Source organism: Phyllostomus hastatus, unplaced genomic scaffold, assembly GCF_019186645.2.
Source record: "Phyllostomus hastatus isolate PE091 unplaced genomic scaffold, TTU_PhHast_1.1 phas_contig_118, whole genome shotgun sequence".
NCBI classification, from domain to species: domain Eukaryota; kingdom Metazoa; phylum Chordata; class Mammalia; order Chiroptera; family Phyllostomidae; genus Phyllostomus; species Phyllostomus hastatus.
This window is the reverse complement of record NW_025333543.1, coordinates 6,018,248-6,042,759: the sequence shown is the minus strand read 5'-3', so window position 1 is coordinate 6,042,759 and position 24,512 is coordinate 6,018,248. Positions and strand designations below refer to the sequence as shown.

The 24,512-nt window shown below is 35.5% G+C and overlaps 1 protein-coding gene across 3 annotated transcripts in view; it reads left to right on the top strand.

The window, feature by feature from the left end:
- Positions 1-24,512, top strand: part of CFTR (CF transmembrane conductance regulator) — a 209,619-nt gene that overhangs the window by 107,104 nt on the left and 78,003 nt on the right. For all 3 annotated transcript variants that reach the window (XM_045848138.1, XM_045848148.1, XM_045848155.1), the window contains 6 exons: positions 7,166-7,203; positions 7,674-7,921; positions 11,784-11,863; positions 16,953-17,103; positions 20,020-20,247; positions 23,193-23,293. In XM_045848138.1, coding sequence (XP_045704094.1) covers positions 7,166-7,203; positions 7,674-7,921; positions 11,784-11,863; positions 16,953-17,103; positions 20,020-20,247; positions 23,193-23,293 — 846 coding nt within the window. The remainder of the gene's footprint in view (positions 1-7,165; positions 7,204-7,673; positions 7,922-11,783; positions 11,864-16,952; positions 17,104-20,019; positions 20,248-23,192; positions 23,294-24,512) is intronic.

Genomic DNA, 24,512 nt, shown 5'->3' with positions numbered 1-24,512 from the left:
GTAAATTGTTCTTTATTTGAATTAGTGTATGCTTCATATCTGACTGAATCTTTTTTATGCTGTTGAGATTCTCACTAAGTTTACTGAGCATCCTTATAACCAATGGTTCAAACTCTGCATCTAGTAGATTGCTTGTCTCCATTTTGTTTCTGGAGTTTTATTCTGTTCTTTCATTTGGGCTGTGTTTTTTTTTGTCTCCTCATTTTGACAGCCCTCCTGTGTTGTTGCTATATATTAGGCAGAGCTGCTATATCTCCTAGGATTGGTAGAGTGGCCTAATGTAATAGGGGACAGTGACACATCCTGCCCTATCACCAAACTGGGTACTCAAGGTGCACCTATCGTGTGGGCTATGAACACCCTACTCGTATAGTTGTGTCTTGGCTGCTGTTGACACATCGAAAGTCAGCCACCTCCTGTGTTCTTCATAGGGCTACCTGGCATAGGCTACAAAGTGATCTGCAGATGGCTGCTACTTGAGCTGGGCTTGGAGTGGCACAGGCTCACCTGTGACCAAGCTGTGACCCAGGACTGCTATTACTAGTGACAGGCCTGGGGCCACTCAGTGAGAAGTATGGGGCTCACTGAGTCCAGATGTTGTTTGTTTGAGAGAATTGAGGAAAATCTGATGAATGGGCCAAAACAAACTGTTCATAAGGAAAAGCTACTGGAAATAGCTTGGGTGGTCTCAAAATTGGATTGGGTAAGTCCTTAGGAACACCTGTGTGGCACAAACCATGTGAGCCAGGTTAATGGAATCTCACATATGGTGCCCACCTGTCAGCTCTGTAGGGGGAGGACTCAGAAAAGGAACAGTGGCCTCAGCCAGCAACTTCTGTATGAGAGCAATCTGTCCCCTATCACTTACCCTAATGCTGAACAATGCAGTTCCTCCCTGTATGTCTCTGGTGCCTTTCAGTCTGCTGCCCCCATTCTGGAACTCATAGGGAATGAATCTAAGTAAGTCCATGTGTGGGTCCTTTAAGAGGAACTGCCTGGGATTGCAGAAGTTTCTGTCTTCCACAGCCTCAACCCCCACTGGTTGTTATGGCCAGAAGTTATGGGAACTTCTTTTCCTGGCACTGGAACCCTGGGCTGGGGAGGCTGGTGTGGAGCTGGAACCCCTGCTCCTGAGAGATCCATTCCGATTTTTATCTGCCACATGTGACACTAGCTGACATTATCTGACACTAGCTCATTTCATGCCTCTGCCCCTCCTACCAGTCTTGATGTGGCTTCTTCTTTAATTCTGTAGTTGTAGGACTTCCTTTCAGCTTGATTTCTGGTGGTTTCGAATGATGGTGGTTTTGTAGTTCAGTTGTAATTTTGAAATGGTTGTGCAAGAGGACGAGACTTATGTATCTTTTCTGTCATCCTCTTAAAAAGATTTTATCTATTTTTAGAGAGATGGGAAGGGAGGGAGAAATTGAGGGACAGAAATATTGATGTGAGTGAGAGACATTGGTCGGTTGCCTCTCTCATGCCCTCAGTAGGGGACCTGGCCTGCAACCCAGGCATGTACCCTGATGGAGAATCAAACTGGTGGCCTTTTGGTTCTTAGGCTAGCACTCAGTCCACTGAGCCATGCCAACTATCATCATGTCACCATTTTTACCCTCCTTTCTTGATACCAGTGTTCCCTTTTCTCATTATCATTAAAATATTTCATCATTGCTTTACATTATGATGTAGTTGTAATTCAGGATGATAGTTTAGTTCTTTTAAATCTTGTTCAGTGCCTCATGTTCAGCATGGTCAGAGATCCTAAGAAAGGTTAAAATACATTTCTTCCTTGGTTAAAATGATTTATCCATTTTTAGTTTTCACAGGGGTTATACTTCAGTTTAGATTTTATGATTACATACAGTAGGTCAATATACTCCTCTTTTACAGTAATGGATACTTTGCTGCCTTTTTAATGTTTTCAAACAGCTTCACTGAAAAAAGTATTTCTGTTCTATTTGTTACTACTTACCAGTATGTCATTTTGATATGGGTCAGTCCACCATTGTATTTTTGTACCTCTTCTCATAGTATAAGATAGTATCTTCTGTAAGTTCTTAGGTATTAGCACCAAGGATATAGGTTATAAAATGTCTATTATCTTTGTCTTTCTAGTGTTCCTACCTGGCAGTGCATTGTTGACTAGATAGGGAAAAAATGCAAATAACAGATTAGGAGGCAGTTTCCTGGTTTCTTTTACACTTGAGGGTAGTGTTGTTGACTGGAGTTTCAAGAAAATCCTGTTTAATACTTTCATTCTATGATTTTTTAAGAAATATGCAGAGAACTGCTGTATCCTATTCTTTTGTGATTTTTCTTCTGTCTGCTAATAAGGAATCCCTGGGTGGCTTGGACATGTAATATGCTCCCATAATACCTCTGCTACTATTGATGGACAGTAATCTTTTTAAGGCAGCTTTACTTAGCATGGTTCTAAGTTTTAGGACATGATTTGACCTGAGAAGCATTATACTCATGTATTAAGCCATGACAGAGTGTCACTTTATACTATTTCCTGTCATTCATTCACCTATTAATTCACTCAACACATTCTTTTAGTTCCCTCAATATGCTAGCACAATTCTGCATACTTTTTGTGCAGTGAAAAACAAAACAGAACATACAAGTCGAATACATGAATGCACTTATGTTTATAATGTGAAGGAACATGTATAATGCTGCACTGCTTTGGTGAAACTCAAAGTGTGAATAGCGTTTTATTTTTTATTTTTATTTTTTAATTTTTTATTGTTTTTCAAGTACAGTTGTCTCCATTTTCCCTCCTCCCTCCCCTCACTCCACCTACCCCCACCTCCCACCCTCAAGCCTCCCCTTCTTTGGCTTTGCCTATGTTTCCTTTATACATGATCCTTGATACCCTTCCCTTTCTTTCCCCCATCCTCCTATCCACTCTCCTCTGGTTACTATTAGTCTTTATTTTAATTTCTCTGTTTATATTTTGCTTTCTTGTTTGTTTTGTTAATTAGGTTCCACTTATAGGTGAGATTATATGATATTTGTCTTTCACTGCCTGGCTTATTTCAGTTAGCATAGTGCTCTCTAGTTTTATTCAAGCTGTTGAGAAGGGTGGGAGCTCCTTCTTTCCTTCTGCTATGTAGTATTCCATTGTGTAAATGTAGTACTACAGTTTTTTGACCCACTCATTTACAGATGGGCACTTAGGCTGCTTCCAACACTTGGCTACTGTAAGTTGTGCTGCTATGAACATTGGGGTTCATAGAGTCTTTTGAATTGGTGTTTCAGGATTCATAGGGCATAATCCCAGCTGTGGAATTGCTAGGTCAAAAGGCAGTTCTGTTTTTAATTTTCTGAGGAAATTCCATACTGTTTTCCACAATAGCTTCAGCAATCTCTAGTGTTTTAATAGGTCTTCATTTAACACAGATCTCAATTTGTGATTTGGGAGATAGTTCTGAGTTCTGTACATGTACAAAGCTTGTAGGATAAATCGGTTTTGGTTCTATATCTTTATATAACATGTCACCTGCTCCTTTCAATGTGTTTTCTGTATGATCATTGTGTACTTTCTCCCTGTTGACATTTGTAAGTATATTTTAAAGTATTCTCTTATCTATTGCTTTATTTAGATTGACTCTATGGTGACTGTTTACCAGGTTTTATGCTAGACACTGAGGATATGGTGTGAATAAGCACAAATGACTCTCTCTGCTCTTATGAAGCACATTCTGAAGGAGGAGATAGATGATAACTACATTTTGATGGAAATAATTATATAACATGATAATCTCCAAAGGGAAATAAATTGCTTTAATATGAAGGTGGGAAAAGGAGGGTAGACAGGTAGTCCTTTCCGAGGGAAAGACATTCACTTATACCCAAATGATGAGAAGACTCAGACATAAAAAGACTGAGGTAAATGCAAAGCTCTTTGAAGAGTTTGATGAATTATGGAGACTGAGAAGAGGCTAGCATAATTGAAGGGTGGGAGAGAGAAACAAGTATCATTTAGTGATATAGACAATGTAGACCAGAACTGGATTCCCAGGACCACTGGCTATATTAAAGAGCTTGGATTTTATTTTAAATGCAATAGGAAACCTTTAAACTCAGGCTTCAGACAGGATGTGATGTACTCTCTTTCATGTTCTAAAAATCTCACTCTGCTATATGAAAAATGGATTGGATGTGGGCATGAGGAGAGGCAGGGACATCTGTTGTGACTAGAAGGGATTGGTGTTATTAACTAGGCTTAACATCAAGAGCATTGAGGACCTTAGTCATATTTAGAGACCTCTGCACATATTCCACAATGAAATATTTAAGTGTGTCTTCTCTGTAGTCATTTAAAGTTCTTCACAATAAAATGTTGGATGACCATTATGACTTGTTTGCTTGTATTCATATTTTTGAGCCTTTTATAAACCAGGTCTTATCTATCACATTGCCCCTGGCAGTTTTCTTCTCTTTCAAATTTATTTTCTTTAGTTGTGAATATCAGAACTGTATCTGGCCAGGGTTCCTCACAGGTACTGGATATGTTCTTGCTCTAGGTCTACATTACATCTTATTTTTGAAACCATACTATTAGGGTCTCACTAGATACATGATTAACTTTCATCTACCATGTCTCCTAAGATGTTTAATAATTCATTTAGCAAATAAATTTTTCAAATATAAACACATGACTTCTCCTTCCATATGTATATACCATGATATTCTACACTCACATACATTTTATTTTAATCATGTAGATAAATTACCTACATAATTTTAATTCTGACCTAACTTCTCAATATTGGTTTTTATTTTTCATCTTGGTTCTATTTGCAAAGTTCATGAATCATCATCTTGGCCATTCACGGAGAATGCCATCATCAGATTCCTGATGCCTAATAGTTTGCTTATATAATAAATACTCTCTATATGCCCCTATATAATAGTTATTATAATCTATGCATGCACTCTTCAGTACATTAGCCACCAGCCACATGTGAACATATAAGTTAAGAGAAATTAACTAAAATGAAATAAAGTTTTTAATTAGCTTCCTCATTCACGTACACTAACTACATATCAAGTGGTCAATGATACTGAACAAGCACATGTATATAACATTTCTATTATTGTTTAAATTTCTCTTGGACAGTGCTAGTCTGTACTGTATTGTTTTCTGTATGACATGGAATGATGTTTAAAACCCTGAAAAAACTGAAAGTAAAGACCTCTTTGTTTTAACCATCCAGGGCTGTCATTCTATCATAAACTGGAGGAAATTTTATAATATGAAAACATTTTGGAAATGAAGTAGTAGAACTTGCTACCTCAATTGTTTCTGTATGATCCAAGTATTTTGGCTAAATTCATTATGTCAAGTGCTTGGAAAGGTTTTTGTTTCAGTTAATAAAAATAGTTTGGGTTGCAGGTTCCATGTCTCTATCCACAAGAGCCAGGAAAAACTTTGTATTATGGTGGTTATACTTGGAAAACTGCTTTGGTTATTTCATAGTAAATGTTAAATATAAAATATTTATTTCTGGGGTTTACTCACATCCAGAGAATGTTGGTAATGCCAAAATTATTGATACTCCTTTAATGGGAATAAAGAAGGACTATAACAACCAAAGAGTGACACAGAAATGTACCTTTATCTAGGTTTTTGAGTATGTTGATTAGTCTTAAGAAATAGAAAAACATATGTCCAGGAAAAAAGACTTTTGACATGAATTATTGGTGAGTTTCATGTCATTTTGAATTTACTTGAATTTCAAGGAAACAAGGATAGTTTTTCTTTTTATAAATATGGTGCATGAAAGCTATGTGTACAATGAGGAAAAGTGGGAAAGCGAGATTGATGTCTTAGATTTTTCCTCATTATAGTCCTATCTTTTGTTTTTAGATTTTATTTATTTATTTTTAGAGACAGAAGGGAGGGAGAAAGGGAGAGAGAGAGAAACATCAATGTGCGGTTGCTAGAGGCCGTGGCCTGCAACCCAGGCATGTGCCCTGGCTGGGAATTGAACCTGTGACACTTTGGTTTGCAGCCCACGCTCAATCCACTGAGCTACGCCAGCCAGGGCAGTCCTATCTAACATGTGTATTTAACAAAAAGAGACATACCTATTTCAAGTACAGGACATTATAATGTAATTTCTTAATTAATACTAAATGTCCTTTATAAAGTTTATATAGTACTATTGAATAAGTTAAATTTGAGTATTAAATAAGACATAGATTTATACCAAGTATATTTGTTTCTTTTCTCTTTATTTTTTGCTGTGTTCATTTTCAAATTATTTTACTTACAATTTCTTGTTTTTTATTTGAATTTTTGGTATAGCTATAATTGGGCAAATTGTATTATTTCAGTAATTTCTAGTATTACAATTGTGGGGGCATCAACAGAGGATTTTTTTCTCGCAGGGTTTAGGATAATAGAAAGCCAAGTTGATACAGAACAGAGTAAAGATCATTTAAGTATCAAAGGAAGTAAATAAACTTATAGTTGGTAATTTTATTTTGTTTAGTTATGGCGTAAAACATTTGTCCCTCAGCCAAAAGTTTTCTCCTGAGTAAGCCCAAATAGTACCAATAGTGTTTGTTTTAACCCGAATGCCCCTCATCTTTATTCATAAACTGTGCATTTTTGTACTATTGACATTTTATCTGATTTTCATAAATACTAATCTCATTTTTTCCAACAACCTTACTCTTACTTTTCCAATAATCTTACTCTATGACACACTCTTACTTAGTCTCATAGATATTAGTCCCTTGTAATCATTTCCTAACAAATGGAATTATTTATGTGGTTATACATAGCCAGATAAGCTATCTGCTAGCAGGCTGAGATTTAAATAAACTTTAAAAGAAATCAAGTTTATTTAAAATATTTAAGTATGAACTTAGCTCTCCTGTGGGGCAATGAATACTTCCTTTTGAATTAAAGAAAGAAATGACAAAGTATTTAACTCAGTGAAATCTGAATTGTTAACTTAACACGTTCTCACCACAATAATGGTTCTTAGAACAATTACTGCAGCTGCTGGACCCAGGAAAAAAAAAAGGAAAATGAAATTGTGCATGTTTCGATGTTGGTCATGGTGCATAATTACAGGTGGATGTGGGAATAATAGGAAAATATGGTAAAAAAATCAAGTGTGTATTGATTTTTTCATTCTAGGTGGCTGCTTCTTTGGTTGTGTTGTGGCTACTTAAAGAGTGAGTATTCCCTGTCCTGTTATGGGTTGTATTTTGTTTCTATTGATTATTTGGGTCTTAATAAATACTGTAACATTCACGGGGCTTCATTTCCCCACAATATCATAGAAGTAAAAAATCAAATTACTTTGTTTAGAATTGTGACCAGGTGCAGATCCTGCAGTTCTTCACTAATGTCTAAAGAATTCCATTGTGTTAAATTTTCATAAGATGTACCGAAAATATTTAAAATAATATTATATATTAGAATTTTCTCTGCAGACTTAATAAAAATCAAGTTTATCTTTTTCAGTGGTGAAAAAGTTTAATCTACTTTCTGGCAAAAGTAGGTCCTTGAGATTAAAAGCCTAAGCCCTGCTAATAGAAATATGTTGTATTTCTTTAGACTCAATTTCAGTTTTATTTACAATATATTGGAAATCCAATGGGAAGGTTTGGTTGCTGAATAACAATTTCCCTTTGCTTTACAGATCTCCTCAAGGCAAAGGGAATAGTACTGGGAGTACAAATAGCAGCTCTCCATTTATCATCACCAACACCAGCCACTTTTATTTTCTTTACATTTACGTGGGAGTAGCTGACACTTTGCTTGCTCTGGGACCCATCCGAGGTTTACCGCTGGTGCATTCTCTAATTACAGTGTCAAAAATTTTACACCACAAAATGTTACATTCTGTTCTTCATGCACCTATGTCAACCCTCAACATGTTAAAAGCAGGTATTTAACTAGAGATACAAAATGAAGCTGCTGATCCACCATCTAGCAAGCCTGTGATTTAGCTGGTTTTCTAGTAGTAGCTTTATACAGAGGCATTTGAACCTTTACTGAGCTTCCTTATGACAGGCCTGCAGATTTTTTGGAATCTATAGACTGTCCAATATTGTTTTTTGTATTTCTGTATCAATTAATTTGAGTAGCTAGCTCAGTTTGTGCTTATAACATTGCAATAGCAGCAGCAAGCCCTTCTGGGTCGGTCATTCTCCATTCAGATGTTTGGTCTAACCCCTTCAAGACATATTGAGTATATTGCCAATGTGTAGTATTGTTTAAAAGAGAAGATTTGAAGCAACCAAGGAAAATACAAAATTCTTTTACTGACAAAATCTTTTGATGGAGTAAAATAATCTAATTTCCTATAACTGTTCAAAGGTGATCATACAAATTTGTTTCAGGTTTTGTTTTTTTTTCATTTTTTTGGTAGGGGAAGGGTTGGCGGTGGTTAAAATCTCAAATATATTTTAAAAGTATTTTTTATACCATCATAGAGATTGGCAAAAGGGTAGAAGCTTTCAGTTATAAGATGAATAAGGCCTGAGAATTTAATGTATAATGACTATAACTGATAATACTTTATTGTATAATTGAAATTTACTAAAAGAATAAAACTTAAATGAGAGGTGATGGATATGTAATTTAATGGAAGGAACCCTTTCACAACATATACATATATTAAACCACTATGTTGTACACTTAGAATACCTTACAATTTTATTTGTCAGTTATACCTCAGTAAAATTAAGTCACAGATAATAAGAATAGTGAAATAAAGGGGCCAAAGATTTAAAAAACTAGGGACAATAAGATACATTGAAAGTAATCAATTTAATTAATTCCCCTTGAGACAAATTCACATTTAGAATTGAATAAGGAGTTCCCCAAGTTTATTCTTACAGTGGTCTGTTGGGCACTTCCTTGAGTGGCACTAAGCTAGGGGCTGGAATGAAAAGATGAATGAGGCACAGTTCTTGTCCTGGAAGAACTCACAGACAAGGGAGAGAAGGGAGACACAGAAACATTTGATTAGAAGGCAAAGAAAAAGTTCAAGATTGATTTTAGAGTAATTTGTATCCACAAATCTCAAAATAAGAAATATCCACGGATTTTTTTTTTGGCTAACAACATTTCATTGTTAGTTCACAGGAAGATCTTTATATTTATTCTGAAGCCCTTTTGGGCCACTAAAGCCTTGACTCATTTGTGTATACCCATCACCACCCTCTGTTTTAGAGCTAAGAAATTTTAGGCCTAAAAGGGAATGTCAGATTTACTTGATCCAGTGATTTCATTTCTTTATGGAAAAACTGAGACCCAAATAAGATAGAGGATTTGTCAAAGTTGCCAGCAGTCAGAAGTGGGCAATGAGACATAATGGGAAGAGCACAGTAATTGTTTAGTACTGGTTTGTCCCTATATGAGTGATGATCATGGGCAAGTTGCTCTCCTGAGCCTGAGCCTTGCCTTTGCACCTATAAAGTGGTGACCTCAGAGGTTCATTGTGAGATCTTCTTGCCTGTTTCAGGGTCAACATGAAATAAATGTCAGTTCCCTGTTGTTTCCTTCTGTCGGGCCCTGTTCCCACAGGGGATGCCCTTTCCACTCCCCTGTTTATGTTTCAGAGCTCCTCATTCCCTTGAACACTATACATAAAGGTTCAGAATCTTCTCTCTTTCATATTTAAATGGCTATCATTCATTTCATTTTCTTATAAATCTTACTTTGCAAACTTTAATGTGCTTTGTGGGATGATTCTGAAACATCTCTGATTTTGCATTTTTCATTATTTATGCTCATGAGAACTGAAATAGCAAGATGACCTTATGACATCTAGATGTCCTTCTCCCACCCCTACCTTCACCCACAAGTTCTGTATACAAGGATGATGCTTTATGTTAAAAAACATTGCTGTTACTGATATATGATCTATTTTTCTCATTATGTTGCCTACTCTACTATAATCAGCAGCAATCAATGCTTCCTTGCCTTCTATGTGTACTTCAGTTTCTCTCAGATGTGCCCTTATGCCATTGTATACTGTACTTGATTTTCTTTGATTCCTTGTCTGATTTTCCTATGTTGTTAATTAATGACCTTAAGTCATGCAGACACACAGTAGATGCTCACTAAAACATGTTAAATAAGTGGAAGTGTAAATACGTATTTTGAGAGGATACTGCCATTTGAAATATAATGAGCACCACCAGAATGATTTTTTTTTTTACCAAAATGGACTTCCATTTTCTGAACAGTATATGTACCATAAACTACTAGTTTTCAATTTTTGGTAACTTATGGAAAGATATACAAATATGTTTTAAAATGCTAAAAGAAATATTGATAAAGGCTAAGAGAGTGACTTAAATCAATAAGTATGCATTGAATAATGCTTACACATAAGGCTTTTTGGTGAGGGCTATGAGTAATAGAAAATAAGTGTGGCATGATCCCTTTGTCCTCTGGTACTCTACAGTCTAGAAACAGAGATAAGACATGTATATAAGCAACTATGGTATGAGACATGTATATAGTCATATAACATAGAAGTGTTGACAAGATGCAGTAAAGGAATTGTGTCTAGAGGAGAAAAGGATTAATTTGAGCTGGTGCAGGAGACACAGATTTGGAGAAATAAAAATGAGGAGAAAGGGTTTTCAGGCAGAGGGAATCAAATGGGAAAAACAAGGAGGTAGGAAAGTGTAGAATATATGTAAAGAATAAACCAAGAAGAGGACTTAGTTATAAAATTAGCCATGGGAAAGTAAAGTACAGTATAGGGGATATGGTCAATAATAATGCAGTAACTATGTATGGTGCTAGGTGGATGCTAGACTTATTGAGGTGATGACCTTGTAACATACATAAATATCTAGTCACTAATCACCTAAAACTAATATATTATTGTATATCGACTATAATTAGAAATGAAATTTTAAAAAAGAATAAAAGGATTTGGCTGAAACAATGTTTGAGTAGAGAAGGCTTATATCAACTAGGGGGCTTTCAAGGCCAAATCGTGTAAGGCATTAAATATTTAATTAAGAATTTTGGGTTTTATCCTGCAGCAAATGGGGGTGGGGTATGAATGATAATATTCAGTATCACATTGTGTGTACAGTATTATGTTGTATTTAATTCAACACTCCCACACTAGACAATGTATTCTTCAAGGGCAATATCATGGTTTATTCACTTGTGTTACCTCAGTGCCTTGCACTGTGTCTGGCACATAGTTGCCACTTCATATATAACTCTTTTATTGAAGGAAAAAATGATCAAACTTACAAATGTGAGTCTGGTCTGTAGAAAGTAGGCTGAAGTTTGGATTGCCAGTGAAGAGGGTAGAAAGAGAGAGCATGGCAAAGGACGTCCACACAGTAGGCAGGTAGGACTTGGAGCAGCCATGGGTTCTGTAGAGGTGCATCAGAAAGGTGCAAAAATCAGAGAAAGAGAGCTATATAGTATGGATTACAGATGTAAGGGGACAATGAGAACATAGCCAGGCTTGCAAGTGTGACATTGTAGTAGGATGAGTACCCATTCCTGACATAATTTCTAATATGGGCTCTATTAAAGACATTAGTTTTTGCCTGAATCTTACAGCAATCTGTATTTTATAAAAGTTTAAAAGTGGGAAGCAATTACTTAGAATCGTTGTAGAATACTAAATTTTTGTAAGTCATTGTTTATTTGATCACATGTTAATTCTTGAGTTCTAAATGCTTCTACTATGATCTGAATTTATCACATATTAATTTGTTAAGGCTACTTGTTTTTGAGAAGTTTATCTTCTTTTATATTATAGGTGAGATTCTTAATAGATTTTCCAAAGATACAGCAATTTTGGATGATCTTCTGCCTCTTACCATATTTGACTTCATTCAGGTTTGTAAAAATAAGTATTATTAAGTGTCTTTGGTTTGTCATCTTTTAAAATTAATTAGAAAAAGGAGTAAATGAGTTTTATTTTTTATTTGCTTTAGAGTTGAAGTACTATCTACTGTGTGAATTTTGTCAATTTCAAAAAAAAATCTTCAAAGTGAGCATAATTTTAGTAAATTCAGTGACTAGTTAAAACACCTTACCTGACCCAAATCCAAGGCAACTCTGCATTTAGATGTACTCCTGTCTACTTCGGAGTGATTTGAGAGGGATAGCAGACCATCTTCCCTCAGATCACTGTCCATGTAGTATGACATTTTTGACATTGACATCACTATTTGATTGAAGTCATCTACCTCAAAAGGGCACATGTTAAAAAGAAGACCGATTTCCTGGTGGGCTACAGTTTCAACCAGTCTCATCCATGAACACCTTGGCACAGATTAGCTAGCCAGCATCTTTATAATAAGGACCATAATGCAGGGACAGAAGTACAAGTAAGCATTCAAGAAGGTGAGAGGGGAAAGAAAAATTCAGGACTAGCCTGGACTATGCCTGAGTAATAGATCTGAAGAAGTGTCCATTGCAGCTTGGCTCTTAGTATGTCTCTGGGGTGTTGTGATTGAGTGGTGGTGAGAATGAAGAAGGAGGGGATGGAGATGAAGGTAAGCTACAGGATAGTGCATTAGGATTCCACAAGTGACAGGGCTTAAGGTGTGTTGTGAATTAATAACCTTGGCTATTGGACCAGATTTACAAACAGTTTCCTGTCCAGCTTAGGTTGAGCCCCAGAGAGCAAATGCTACAGTCTCAATGATCTCTTTAGAGAGACAGTTGGAATAAGATGCAGCCCCTCTCATGACAAGTCATTCTCTCCTCCTACCCACTTTCACACTTTCCCACCCCACAATAACATACTTTATTTGAGAGAACCTATACAACACAATAAAGGCTCTCATATTTTTGTGTACATGCAACCTCCATTGACAGATGTACAAAAACCAGATTGTCAGTTTGCCTCATCTGAAATGATTGGCAGAATCCAAACACATTAACTGTTCTAAGTGAACTTAAGCATTTTGGATTTCCTTCAGTTGCTCAGGATATAACTCAGTAGCAGTAGCTGGAATTCTTTTACTGGTGCTTTGAGTTCATGCATTTGAAAGGAATGTCTCTTGTGTTTTTCTTTTATGCTAGACTTTTGTTCCTTGTTTCAGGAGTGTAAATGACTGTTCCAAATATAATATTACTAAGTCAGGGACAAACTGGAACACAAACATCTTGACATGATTACAAAAGAATTAATGATAATTTTTTTCTACTTTTGTAGTCTACTGAGTATTTTCTGAATCAGTATAAGGTTCACTTCAAAAATACCATAGGAAAGTTAATTTTAATATTACAAATATTAAATAATTATAAATTTTATAAATTAACACTTTGTAGCATATTAGATGTCTCTCAAATGCTGTCTCTGGCAATTGGGGGAGTTTCTGCTTAATTTCTAATGTTATTAACATTCTTTAGTAGTTGTTTCACAAGGGCTTGGGCAGGGCTCTTTGAATTTCCCTATTTTATTTATAGGAGGGTCTCGTGTTAAGGAAGTATAATAGATGACAAATACAGTTAAAATCTAATTAATTTCTTTTTTATTAAAAAATGTATTGGCCCTGACCAATGTGGCTCAGCTGGTTGGGTGTCACTCTGAAAACCAGAAGGTTGTTGGTTTGATTCCCTGTCAGGGCATATACCTGGGCTGCAGGTTCTGTCTCCAGTTGGGGAGCATGCAAGAGGCAACTGATCAATGTTTCTCTCTCACAGCAATGTTTCTCTCTCTCTCTCTCTCTCTCTCTCTCTCTCTCTCTCTTTCTCTCTCTCTCTTTCTCTCTCCCTTCTTCTCTCTCTAAAAATAAAAAAATAAAAAAATAATTAAAAAATTTATTACAAAGGCTCCTTTAAATTGTGAGCTCCTCTGGTTGTATTTTAAGTATGTTCTGACAAAGGAAATTTCATTCTAGGCACAATTCAGGAATAAATTTTTGTACAAATAAAATATGCATGTAAATTCCCTTTTAAAAACTCATTTCTATTTGCTCTGTTTCCTAACATTTGATAATGTTCTGGCAAATTTGCTTTCTAGATAGGAGCATCATATAATGAAAATGGAAGATCAAGACTCTGTCTGCAGATACCACTATTTATTTCACCTTAACAAGATTCTTAATCTCTAAGGGTTTCAGCTTTCTAACCTGTAAAAGGAGAAAGATAAATCTGATGATGGCACTTTTGTTACTAAAATTATTTACTGCAGATTGGCATAATGGAAGTGGACCATTCATGACTAATTTGGATTTGAAGCCAAACAGAAAAATTGTACTCTAGCTCCTACTTATGTCTCTGTTTGCATGAATGACTTTTTTTTAATGAGACAGAAGCCTACACATTTTTAAATACTGAAATCTATTCTTCTCAGCCTAAAAATCTTTAGGACTTTTTTATTTCTTCTCTCTTATATACAGTTATACACTGGGTCTTGCTACTTTGATCTCTACTAAACTGATCTCTTTCACATTATTTTCCTCTACTCATTCTATAAATTCCATTAATCCCTTCCTTAAAAATGCTCAAGAAGTCACTATCATTTATGAATTCTAACTCTGGTGTTCATTACATGGTTTTAAATAGTTATTAATTTATGTACCTATTTATCTGTTAGTTAATTACTCATTTCAAAGTGGTCTTTTGTTCATTATCAGCCCCAGTTTCACAGTCAGTGCTGTGTGACTGTCAGTGTCCGGGTACTTTGGAGCCTCTTGCAATGGAAGGGAATGTGCTGCACACTTCCTAGGAGTGTGAATGAATGATACCTTGCAGGTTTTATAGTCTGGTCACTTTTTTTCTTTGAAAAAGTTTAGGATTTGGTTAAGGATGTGTGGAAATTAGAAATCTGTGCTCACATTTTCATCTTATCCTAAAGTCCTTCTATTTGTTTATTTTGTTGTCCTCTCACTAATATACACCATCTGAGATGACTTCTTTCTTATCCATTATGAATTAAACTAGGACAAAATTTAGGTTTCTTTGTGTAATTTGAGTATCAAATATATTAAACAGGTACCTTTAGTTTTGCATACAATGATAAATTATTAGCTTTTTACTTTAGTGCCTATACGTTTCCTCTTCTGGGACAAATAGAGTTATTTTCCTTAATACATAGGCTTATTTTTCACTTGTCAGTTTGGGCTGTGTTCTGGATGATTATAATTGCTTGAAATCTATTTTGTGAATGTTTCGTCACTTCCAGTTGTACCCACCTTCTCCATTCTCCCCTAACCCAGTGTGATATCTTGGTTGTTTGTCTACCCAGATATTGGTAAATATAAGCACAAGTCAGATGGACACAGTACATTTATAATTGTCAACAGCAAACAAAAGACCCTGATTTTAACGGAGTAGCTGAATGTTTCCATGCTACTAATGCAGCAGCATTTGTCCTTCAGACATATTGGTATTTAATATGATAGTCCATTTACATTAAGTCATATTCCCTAGTTAAGCACACTTAGAATGGAATTTCTCTCTTTTCTCCCCAAATGATCCTATTTATGAGAAAAAAATTCATCATTAAAAATATGGTTTTCCATTAATAAAGTCTTGCCATGTAGCAACCAAGGCATTTGGGGCTTTCTCACTGTACTGTTGGCATGTGTGATGCCAGAATGGAATGGGGAAGACTTTCCTTAGATTATTGAGTCATCATATGGACTTTGTCCAGTGTCTGGCAGTAAAGATTTATTTGAATATAGGTTGTATTCCTAAGGGGCTGGTATTGCAGAATTTGATGACTGGAGAAGTGCAGGCATTTTCCCTAGAAAAGTGTTATTGAGATATAATCATATGAAGTTTTAGATGAGAATAACCTATTCAAAGAAGATTTATGCGGATCTTAGCTACACCCACATCCTGCTCCCATCAACCACAATGTTCTGTATTCCACTTCATGACATGGAAAATGCATGTGTCACCCAGGGAAACTGATGGATAAGTGGTTCATTGATTATCATATAGATATTACAATAGGTTTATTTTTTAGCCCTTCTTGTGACAGTTACTTATACTTTATTCAAATGGGTTATTGTGGAATAAATGTTAACAGACTTTTTTCTTTTTAAAATGTATGGATTTACTATCCATACATATGGACATACATATGGATTTAACTTCTATATGTGGAATTATAGAAGTTAAAAACCTTTAGCTTGTTCCCGAAGATCACCAATGTGGTTAGATTGTTTCTGAGACTGCCAACAGGGCTCTGATTTTTTTTTTTGGTGAATAATGTGAAGCAATAGCTATAGTGTAGATGGGCTTGACTTAAACACAAAATTCATTTTGACAGTATGTGAGATAGGAAAATTATCTAATTTTGAATTAAATTAGCCATACCCCCACCCCAATTTTTTTTGAGCCTATAATAGGTTATCTCTGGTTGTTTTATGGAACAGAATCAGGATTTGGGAGGAAGGGGAGTAACATTTATTTATTAAGTAATGCTTTTTCAATCTTAAACATGAGAAAACTAGATTCAGAAAAGTTAAGTAGCTTGCCTAAAAGACCAAGCCATGTTTAAACCAGGTCTGTCTGACTCAAAAGGCTGCAAGATGAATGGCCAACTTTCAGAAATTATCTAAGCAAAATAAATACTAAAATTTCACATTCTTACTAAAATTATCTCAAAAAGTTTATTTTAAAAGAGGGACAGTCTAGAAAAAATCACCTGTTTTAAATTTATTTGTCATATACTTTAAAGTGTACAGGAAATGAGAACATTAAGAGATCCAAGATCACCATATTTTCAAAATGTCAAAATGGTGTTACAAGTGACCTACACAATTTTTTGAGTATTCATAGAACTTATGGAAAAAAAAGTACTTTGAGATGACAGCTTTCCTAATACGAAAATGCTTGCCCCTTACTGAGATAGGAACAAACAGAGTATGAAGAGCTTATTTAGAAATAATATTGCTGACATATCTTGCACACTTTGCAACATGAAAATATTTACTCACAATGTCTTTTCTTGATCCTACAGTTGGTATTAGTTGTGATCGGAGCTATAGCAGTGGTGTCAGTTTTACACCCCTACATTTTCCTAGCGACAGTGCCGGTGATCACTGCTTTTATTTTACTGAGAGCCTACTTCCTCCCTACCTGCCAGCAACTCAAACAACTGGAATCTGAAGGTATGCTGAATGTACAATGCTTACTTCAGAAAATATCCACAACAGCTACCTGTAATTCTCTCTATTATTAAGCTACTTTTCAAAAATTTTTTCTCTGCTTTTAAATTTTTGTATCATATAGCAATAACTTTTTAAAAGTATATGAATGTAAGAGGAAATAGTAAATTACACAGTACACATAGATTACTTTTGTTAAATAAGACTATGAGAATTCATTTTGGTTTTAGAGCAACTTCTAGAATCTTACCATGATTAATATATGGGATATTCATTCATAACTTTCCCATATAAATTAAATTTAAATATGATAGTGCTAATATTACTAAAGTTTCCTAAATAACACTGGACAAAATTCTTCCTTCTGGCTTGTTTTCAAACACTGTTCCTTTCTTTCTTCAGGTCTGCCTTCTTGTGCCCCAAACACTGCTCAAGCTATTTGTAAGCACATATTTTGGTAATAGCCTTCATGCAGGTGCATTTTCAGGGGCTAAAATTTCAGTGTATTTCTGCATTGGAGGTTATTCATTAAATTAAGTCATATAAACTTTCTTAATCAAGGCATTGAATAAATTATCTTAGAGAAAAACATTTTCTCTCAGCAGTGATGAATTTAGGATTAGCCAGAAAAATAATGCCTGATAGTAGCCAAGAAACATGAATAAATACTGGCAGTAATTTTATAAGTTCATAAACATGGTAGCCAATTAAAAAAAAGGGTAACATTAAAAAAACAAATGTCAGGACTTCTGGCCAAGATGAAGGCATAAGTAGATGCACTGTGCCTCTTCACACAACCAAAAGGACAACAATAAATTTAAAAACAAAAAACAACCAGAACTGCCAGTAAATCAAACTGTGTGGAAGTCCAACAACCAAGGAGTTCAAGAAGAAACATTCATCCAGACCAGTAAGAAGGGTAGAGACAGGCAGTCAGACTGGCAGAGCTGGAGGTCTCACATTCGTGTGCAGATAAACCAAGAGGAACAACTGGGAAGCAAGACAGACCCACAACCCAGGGCTCCAGCACAAGGAAATAAAGCCTCAAAACCTCTGACTGTAAAAATCGGTGGAGGTTGCAATGTCAGGAGAAACTCTCAAACTCATAGAAGAGTCTGTTGGAGAGACCCACAGGGTCCTAGAACACACACAAACCCACCCACCCAGGAATCAGCACCAAAAGGCCCAATTTGATTGTGGGTAGCTGGGGAAGTGACTGAAAACCAGCAGAGAGCAGAGAAAGTGGCGTTCCCTGTCTGACCCCTCTCCCACAGACAGTGTCACAGTGCAGCAAGACCAAGAGATAACCAACCTATCAGATGCACAGTTCAAAGCACTGGTGATCAGGATGCTCACAGAATTGGTTGAATTTGGTCGTAAATTAGATGAAAAAATGAAGGCTATGCTAAACGAAATGAAGGAAAATGCATAGGGTACCAATAGTGATGGGAAGGAAACTGGGACCCAAATCAATGGAGTAGACCAGAAGGAAGAAAGAAACATCCAATCAGAAAAGAATGAAGAAACGAGAATTCAAAAAAATGAGGAGAGGCTTAGGATCCTCCAGGACATCTTTAAACGTTCCAACATCTGAATTATAGGAGTACCAGAAGGGGAAGGGGAAGAGCAACAAGAGGAAAAGTTATTTGAACAAATAATAAAGGAGAGCTTCCCCACTCTGGCAAAGGGAATAGACTTCCAGGAAGTCCAGGAAGCTCAGAGAGTCCCAAAGAAGTTGGACCCAAGGAGGAACACACCAAGGCACATCATAATTACAATACCCAAGATAAAAATGGAGGAGAGAATCCTAGAAGCAGCAAGAGACAAGGAGGCACTTACCTACAAAGGAGTTCCCATTAGACTGTCAGCTGATTTCTCAAAAGATACCTTGCAGGCTAGAAGGGGCTGGAAAGAAGTATTCCAAGTCATGAAAGGCAAGGACTTACACCCAAGATTGCTCTATCCAGCAAAGCTTTCATTTAGAATGGAAGGGCAGATAAAGTGCTTCTCAGATAAGGTGAAGTTAAAGGAGTTCATCATCACCAAGCCCTTATTATATGAAATGTTAAAGGGACTTATCTAAGAAAAAGAAGACAAAAAACATGTATAGTAAAATGACAGCAAACTAACAATAAATAACAACCACACTTAAAAAAAAAAAACAAAACTGCCCTGGCTGGTGTAGCTCAGTGGATTGAGCGCGGACTGGGAACCAAAGTGTCCCAGGTTCGATTCCCAGCCAGGGTACATTCCTGGGTTGCAGGCCATAAACCCCAGCAACCGCACATAGATGTGTGTGTGTGTGTGTGTCTCTCTCTCTCTCCCCCTCCCCCTCCTTTCCCTCTCTAAAAATAAATAAAATCTTAAAAAAAAGAAAGCAATCTATTTAAAAAACAAAAAAAAAAAACAAAAAAAACAAACTAAGCAAACAACTAGAACAGGAACAGAACCACAGAAACGGAGATCACATAGAGGATTAGCAACAAGGGAGTGGGAGTAGGAGAGAGGAGAAAAGGTGCAGAGAATAAGTAGCATAGGTGGTAGGTAGAACATAGATGGGGGGTGTAAGAATAGTATGGGAAATGTAGAAGCTAACGAACTTATGACACATGGACATGAACTAAAGGGGGGAATGTGGGTGGAAGAGGGTGTACAGGGTGGAGGGGAGTGAAGGGGGAAATGGGACAACTGTAATAGCATAATCAATAAATATATTTTAAAAAATAAAAATATATGTTTAAGAAATAAAAATAAAAAATAACAAATTTCATCTATTCCAATTATGGCACCAGAATTAAAACCTCTCTAACCAATGATATTTGCTGTCTCTTAAACTAACCTTTATCAGGTACATGATAATAAGGGTTTGAATTGTGTATTTAAATGATTTGCATTATTTTCTATGCAAATATTTCACAGGCAGGAGTCCAATATTCACTCATCTGGTTACAAGCTTAAGAGGACTGTGGACACTTCGTGCCTTTGGACGTCAGCCATACTTTGAAACACTGTTCCACAAAGCTCTGAATTTACATACTGCCAACTGGTTCTTGTACCTATCAACACTGCGCTGGTTCCAAATGAGAATAGAAATGATTTTTGTCATCTTCTTCATTGCTGTTACCTTCATTTCCATTTTAACAACAGGTACTGTGAACATTTAATTTAAAGTTTTGTCAGCCAATAAAATGTTGTATTTTTTAGGTTAAAATTTTTCAATATCTTTAAATCAATTTGGGGAGGTATTTGTTAATCAAAACATTTATTGGTTTATTTTTGAACAAATTATTTTCTAGAATTTCTATTGTTTATTATTGAGCAAATGATGTTTTGAATTAGAACTGTCTATAGCATTATCCCTACTTCACAGTTCAAAAAACTGAGACAAAAATAACAAATCTGTGATTGAAAAAAAAATCTATCTAATGAAGAACTCTCTGAATAGGGGGAAAAATTTCCATATTCACACATACATACATATAAAATCTTCATCCCTGGTAAGTTTTGTTCTTTTAATCACCAGATGGTAAAATTCATTATTCTAATGAGAATATTGTGTGACAAAAACTGCCACAAATGTGACATGTTAGATAAAAGTACCATATTTCTCAAATACAGATGTGCCGAATTTTTCATTATAAGTAAAATAAAAATCTATATATACAAGTGAGTTTTTCTGACTTAAGAAGTTCAAACTGAACTAACAAGTGAAACAGACAGATTCATACATAGATGGAGAGCAAATAATAAGGGGGAAGGTAGAGGGTGGAGGGATTGAACAAAAAGGGAAAATGAATTCATGGACATGGACAACAGAGTGGTGATTGCTGCAGGGAGGGGGGTATAATGGAACTAAATCGTAATAGAAACAATACAGTAAAGGTTAATTACATTAAAGAAGAAATAAAATAAATTCAATTTCCACCAAAAAAGAAGTTTAATTATTGAATTATATATAGTATTGATATATATATGCAACAGTAGACAAAGGCTCAGAGTAAATGCCAAATGCCAAAGGGTTGTTTGGTTATAAGAATAAAATCCTGCTCAAATAAAAAGGAGGCACCTGTTAGAGAATTCCAGGGGTGCTTCATGGAACCCCAAGACAGGAGGCACAGGAAATGAAATGGAGAGTCAGATCTTGCTCTTCTTTAGGCCAAATGCTGGCCTCTGTCCCTTGCTTTCTGCAGCTGCTTCATTCATTTTTCTCTTTGAAGACTGTTTTCTGGTGTACCAAGTCTATGCCACAATAACTTTACATGGCTTCTTCATTGAAACCCCTGAGTTAACAACAATTCCTGTGTCCATTTACAACATCCTAGGGAGAACAGAAAATAGGCCCATTTGGGCCCAGGGATCCATCTGTAGTCCATGCAGTTGCTGTGAGGGTAGCAGGTTTCACAACTTCATTGTTCTCAGATCGGGCTGTGGGAAAGGACTTCATGAGAGAAATTGAAGTGAGCAGGCAAATGAACCCTTAGCAGCACAGTAATTTGGGACAACATTTTAAAAGCTAAAGTTTTTTTAGGTTAATAGCATTAAGTTTTTCCCTTAAGTTATTTGAAATAGGATTAAAGAAGGCTAAATTACATGAATAAAGATTTGTTAATAATTAATTCAAACAAATGTGTCAGATCCTTAATGTAACGATTAATGTAATGATAAAGGATCTGATTGAGGCCCAATTTACCAAGGATGATAGGCAAAACATTTAATAGTCAGTATAGTTTAGTATCTATCAATCAAATCCAGTGCCCAGCCAGAGTGAATGTTGGCCACGCAGCTAATCAACCCTGCCTCTACTGGTCTTCAGCTGTATTAACTTGTACAGATTATATAACTTCTCCAAGGCCCTCATTTTCCTCACATGCAAATATAAATAATATTAGTACCTATCCCATAGGTTTATAGTGAGAATTAAATGTGATAATTTGTGCTAAACACTTACTATAGTGCCTGGCACATAAATCTTACATTGCTATTAAATTTTATCTTATACTCATCTTAATCCTCAGAAGGGATAATATATTGGTATCCTGAATAAATCTTAACTATTTAGAATAAATGATTTAGTACTAAAGTACATACCTGTTGTCTATGCTTTGTCATTTTTTAGAGGAATTGTGGAAGGAAAAAGTTTAATTAATAATTATAAGCACTGGCCTGAAAACCAAAGGGTCACCAGTTTGATTCCTTGTCATGGCACATGCCTGGGTTGAAGACCAGGTCCCCAGTGTGAGACGCGCAAGAAGCAACAACACATTGATGTTTCTTTCCCTTTCTTTCTCCCACCTTTCCCCTCTGTCTAAAAATAAATAAATAAAATCTCAAAAAATAATTATAGGATGAATTATTTCTTCTATTTTTAGAACCCTATGACAATTTTATCATGCAAATAGATATAAGGACTGACTCTCAATTGAGATTTTATAACTAAATTTATAATAATTTAAGAACATTTGCATTGGGAAATTTTTATGGCCATAAATACTGAATATTAATGATTTTAATTAGTGGTCCTCTCCAGCCCTGAGAGTCTATTTACTCTAATTAGACACTTAAGTTTTGTTCATCCTGGGTGAACTAGTTTGTTTTTTGTGTATTTTTTCACATACGTGGCTTCCCTTTCCAAGTGGCAGACCCATGGGTTTTGACTTTCCAGCAAACCTTCAAGTCCAATTCCTCCTCAACAACATCAGACTTCTTTGTAAAGGAACTCATTAGGACACAGGGCTTTTTTCCCATTGCCCATTGTAGTTTTTGAAGGTATTATTATTTACAGAGTAAAAGTAGGGGAGTTAAACAAGATATCTATACAATATCAACAGCCCCTTCAATATCTGAAACATTTTTTAAAAGGGTACTTCTTTCCTAATATTCTATCACTCTTTGATTTAAAACATTGATTAAATACTACATGCAGGGCATTATTACTAGTGGTAGCTTCTTGGTGAGCTGAGATGAAAGATGGTTAAAACTGGTACAAAATTGAAATGTAACTTTAAATGTCACATGTTCTGGGAGAGGTATAAATAAAGGGGTTCAAGAGAGAAATAACATAAAGTTTGTTTATATCTTTTTTCCTGTTATAGGTGAAGGAGAAGGAAAAGTAGGTATCATTCTGACATTGGCCATGAATATCATGAGTACTTTGCAGTGGGCTATGAACTCCAGCATAGATGTGGATAGTTTGGTAAGTATTTTTGTTTTAGAAATTTTTATGAAACATTTCAGACACATCAAAAATATAGGTTATAATATAAAGACAACTAGATACCCAACACTCAGCTTAAGGTATAAAACATTATGGATAAAATGAAGGCTATTAGGTATCTCTTATTAAGCCCATAGCTCTTATTTCCTCCACATAGATAATCACAATCAAGATTTTGTGCTGCAGTGAGCATTCTTCACAATCTCCTCAGCCAGGACTTTTGTAGGACAGATACCGATCAGTGGTACTGCTGGGTCGTAGAATTAATCTACATTTAACTTTACTAGTTGACGCCTCAGAGTTGTCCTCAAATCTGTTGTACCATTTATATTCTCATCAGTAGAGTATAATGATTCTCATAGGCCCATACCTATGATATGCAACACTTGATATTGTCAGGCTTTTTAATTTTGGTAATCTGATGAATGTGAAGTTATTACTAAGGAGATAGAGCAGCTTAATACATATTTATTGGCTATTTGAGTCTCCTCTTCTGTTAATTGCTTGTTCATATTGATTGATTATTTTTCAAATAGACTGGGTTTTTTTCTTGATTGATTGGTAGGAATTTGTGAATTCTGGATCGATTGTCAGCTTTATACATTTCAAATACATTCAGTCCCCCAGTCAATGGCTTAGTTTTTAGTGTCTTTTGATGAAAAGAAGATTTTAAGTTAAATGAAGCTAAATTTATGTCTTTTATGTTTTGTGCATTTGGTATTGAGTTTAAGAAATTCTTACCTATTTTAGGTTTTCAAATTCATCAGCATTATATTTTTTATAATATTCTTTTCTAATTACTAAAACTTCTGTAGTCTTTAGTCATGGCTCCTTCCTCATTCTTAAAGTGTTTATCATCGCTTTCTTTCTTTTTGCCTGATCGTTATTGCCACACATTCATATCCTTGATTGATGTATATAAAGACTATATTTTGGCTTTGTTGTTTCTCTTGTCTTGTTTCCTTAGAATGCAGAGCCTGCAGGGAGGTTTATGAGCAAGCACTGTGTCAGTGACACAAATCTTGTGGTAGCAAGAAAGAGAGATAAAGGAAGCAAGGCAGATTTCTCATTTTTAATTAAAAAACAAATACATAATTTTTAATCAGACTGTGCAGTTTGTCTGGATAGCTTAATCATCAACTTTTATTAGTCTATCTGTAGTACTGTTTATAAAATGAGTCATCCATTACTGCATTGG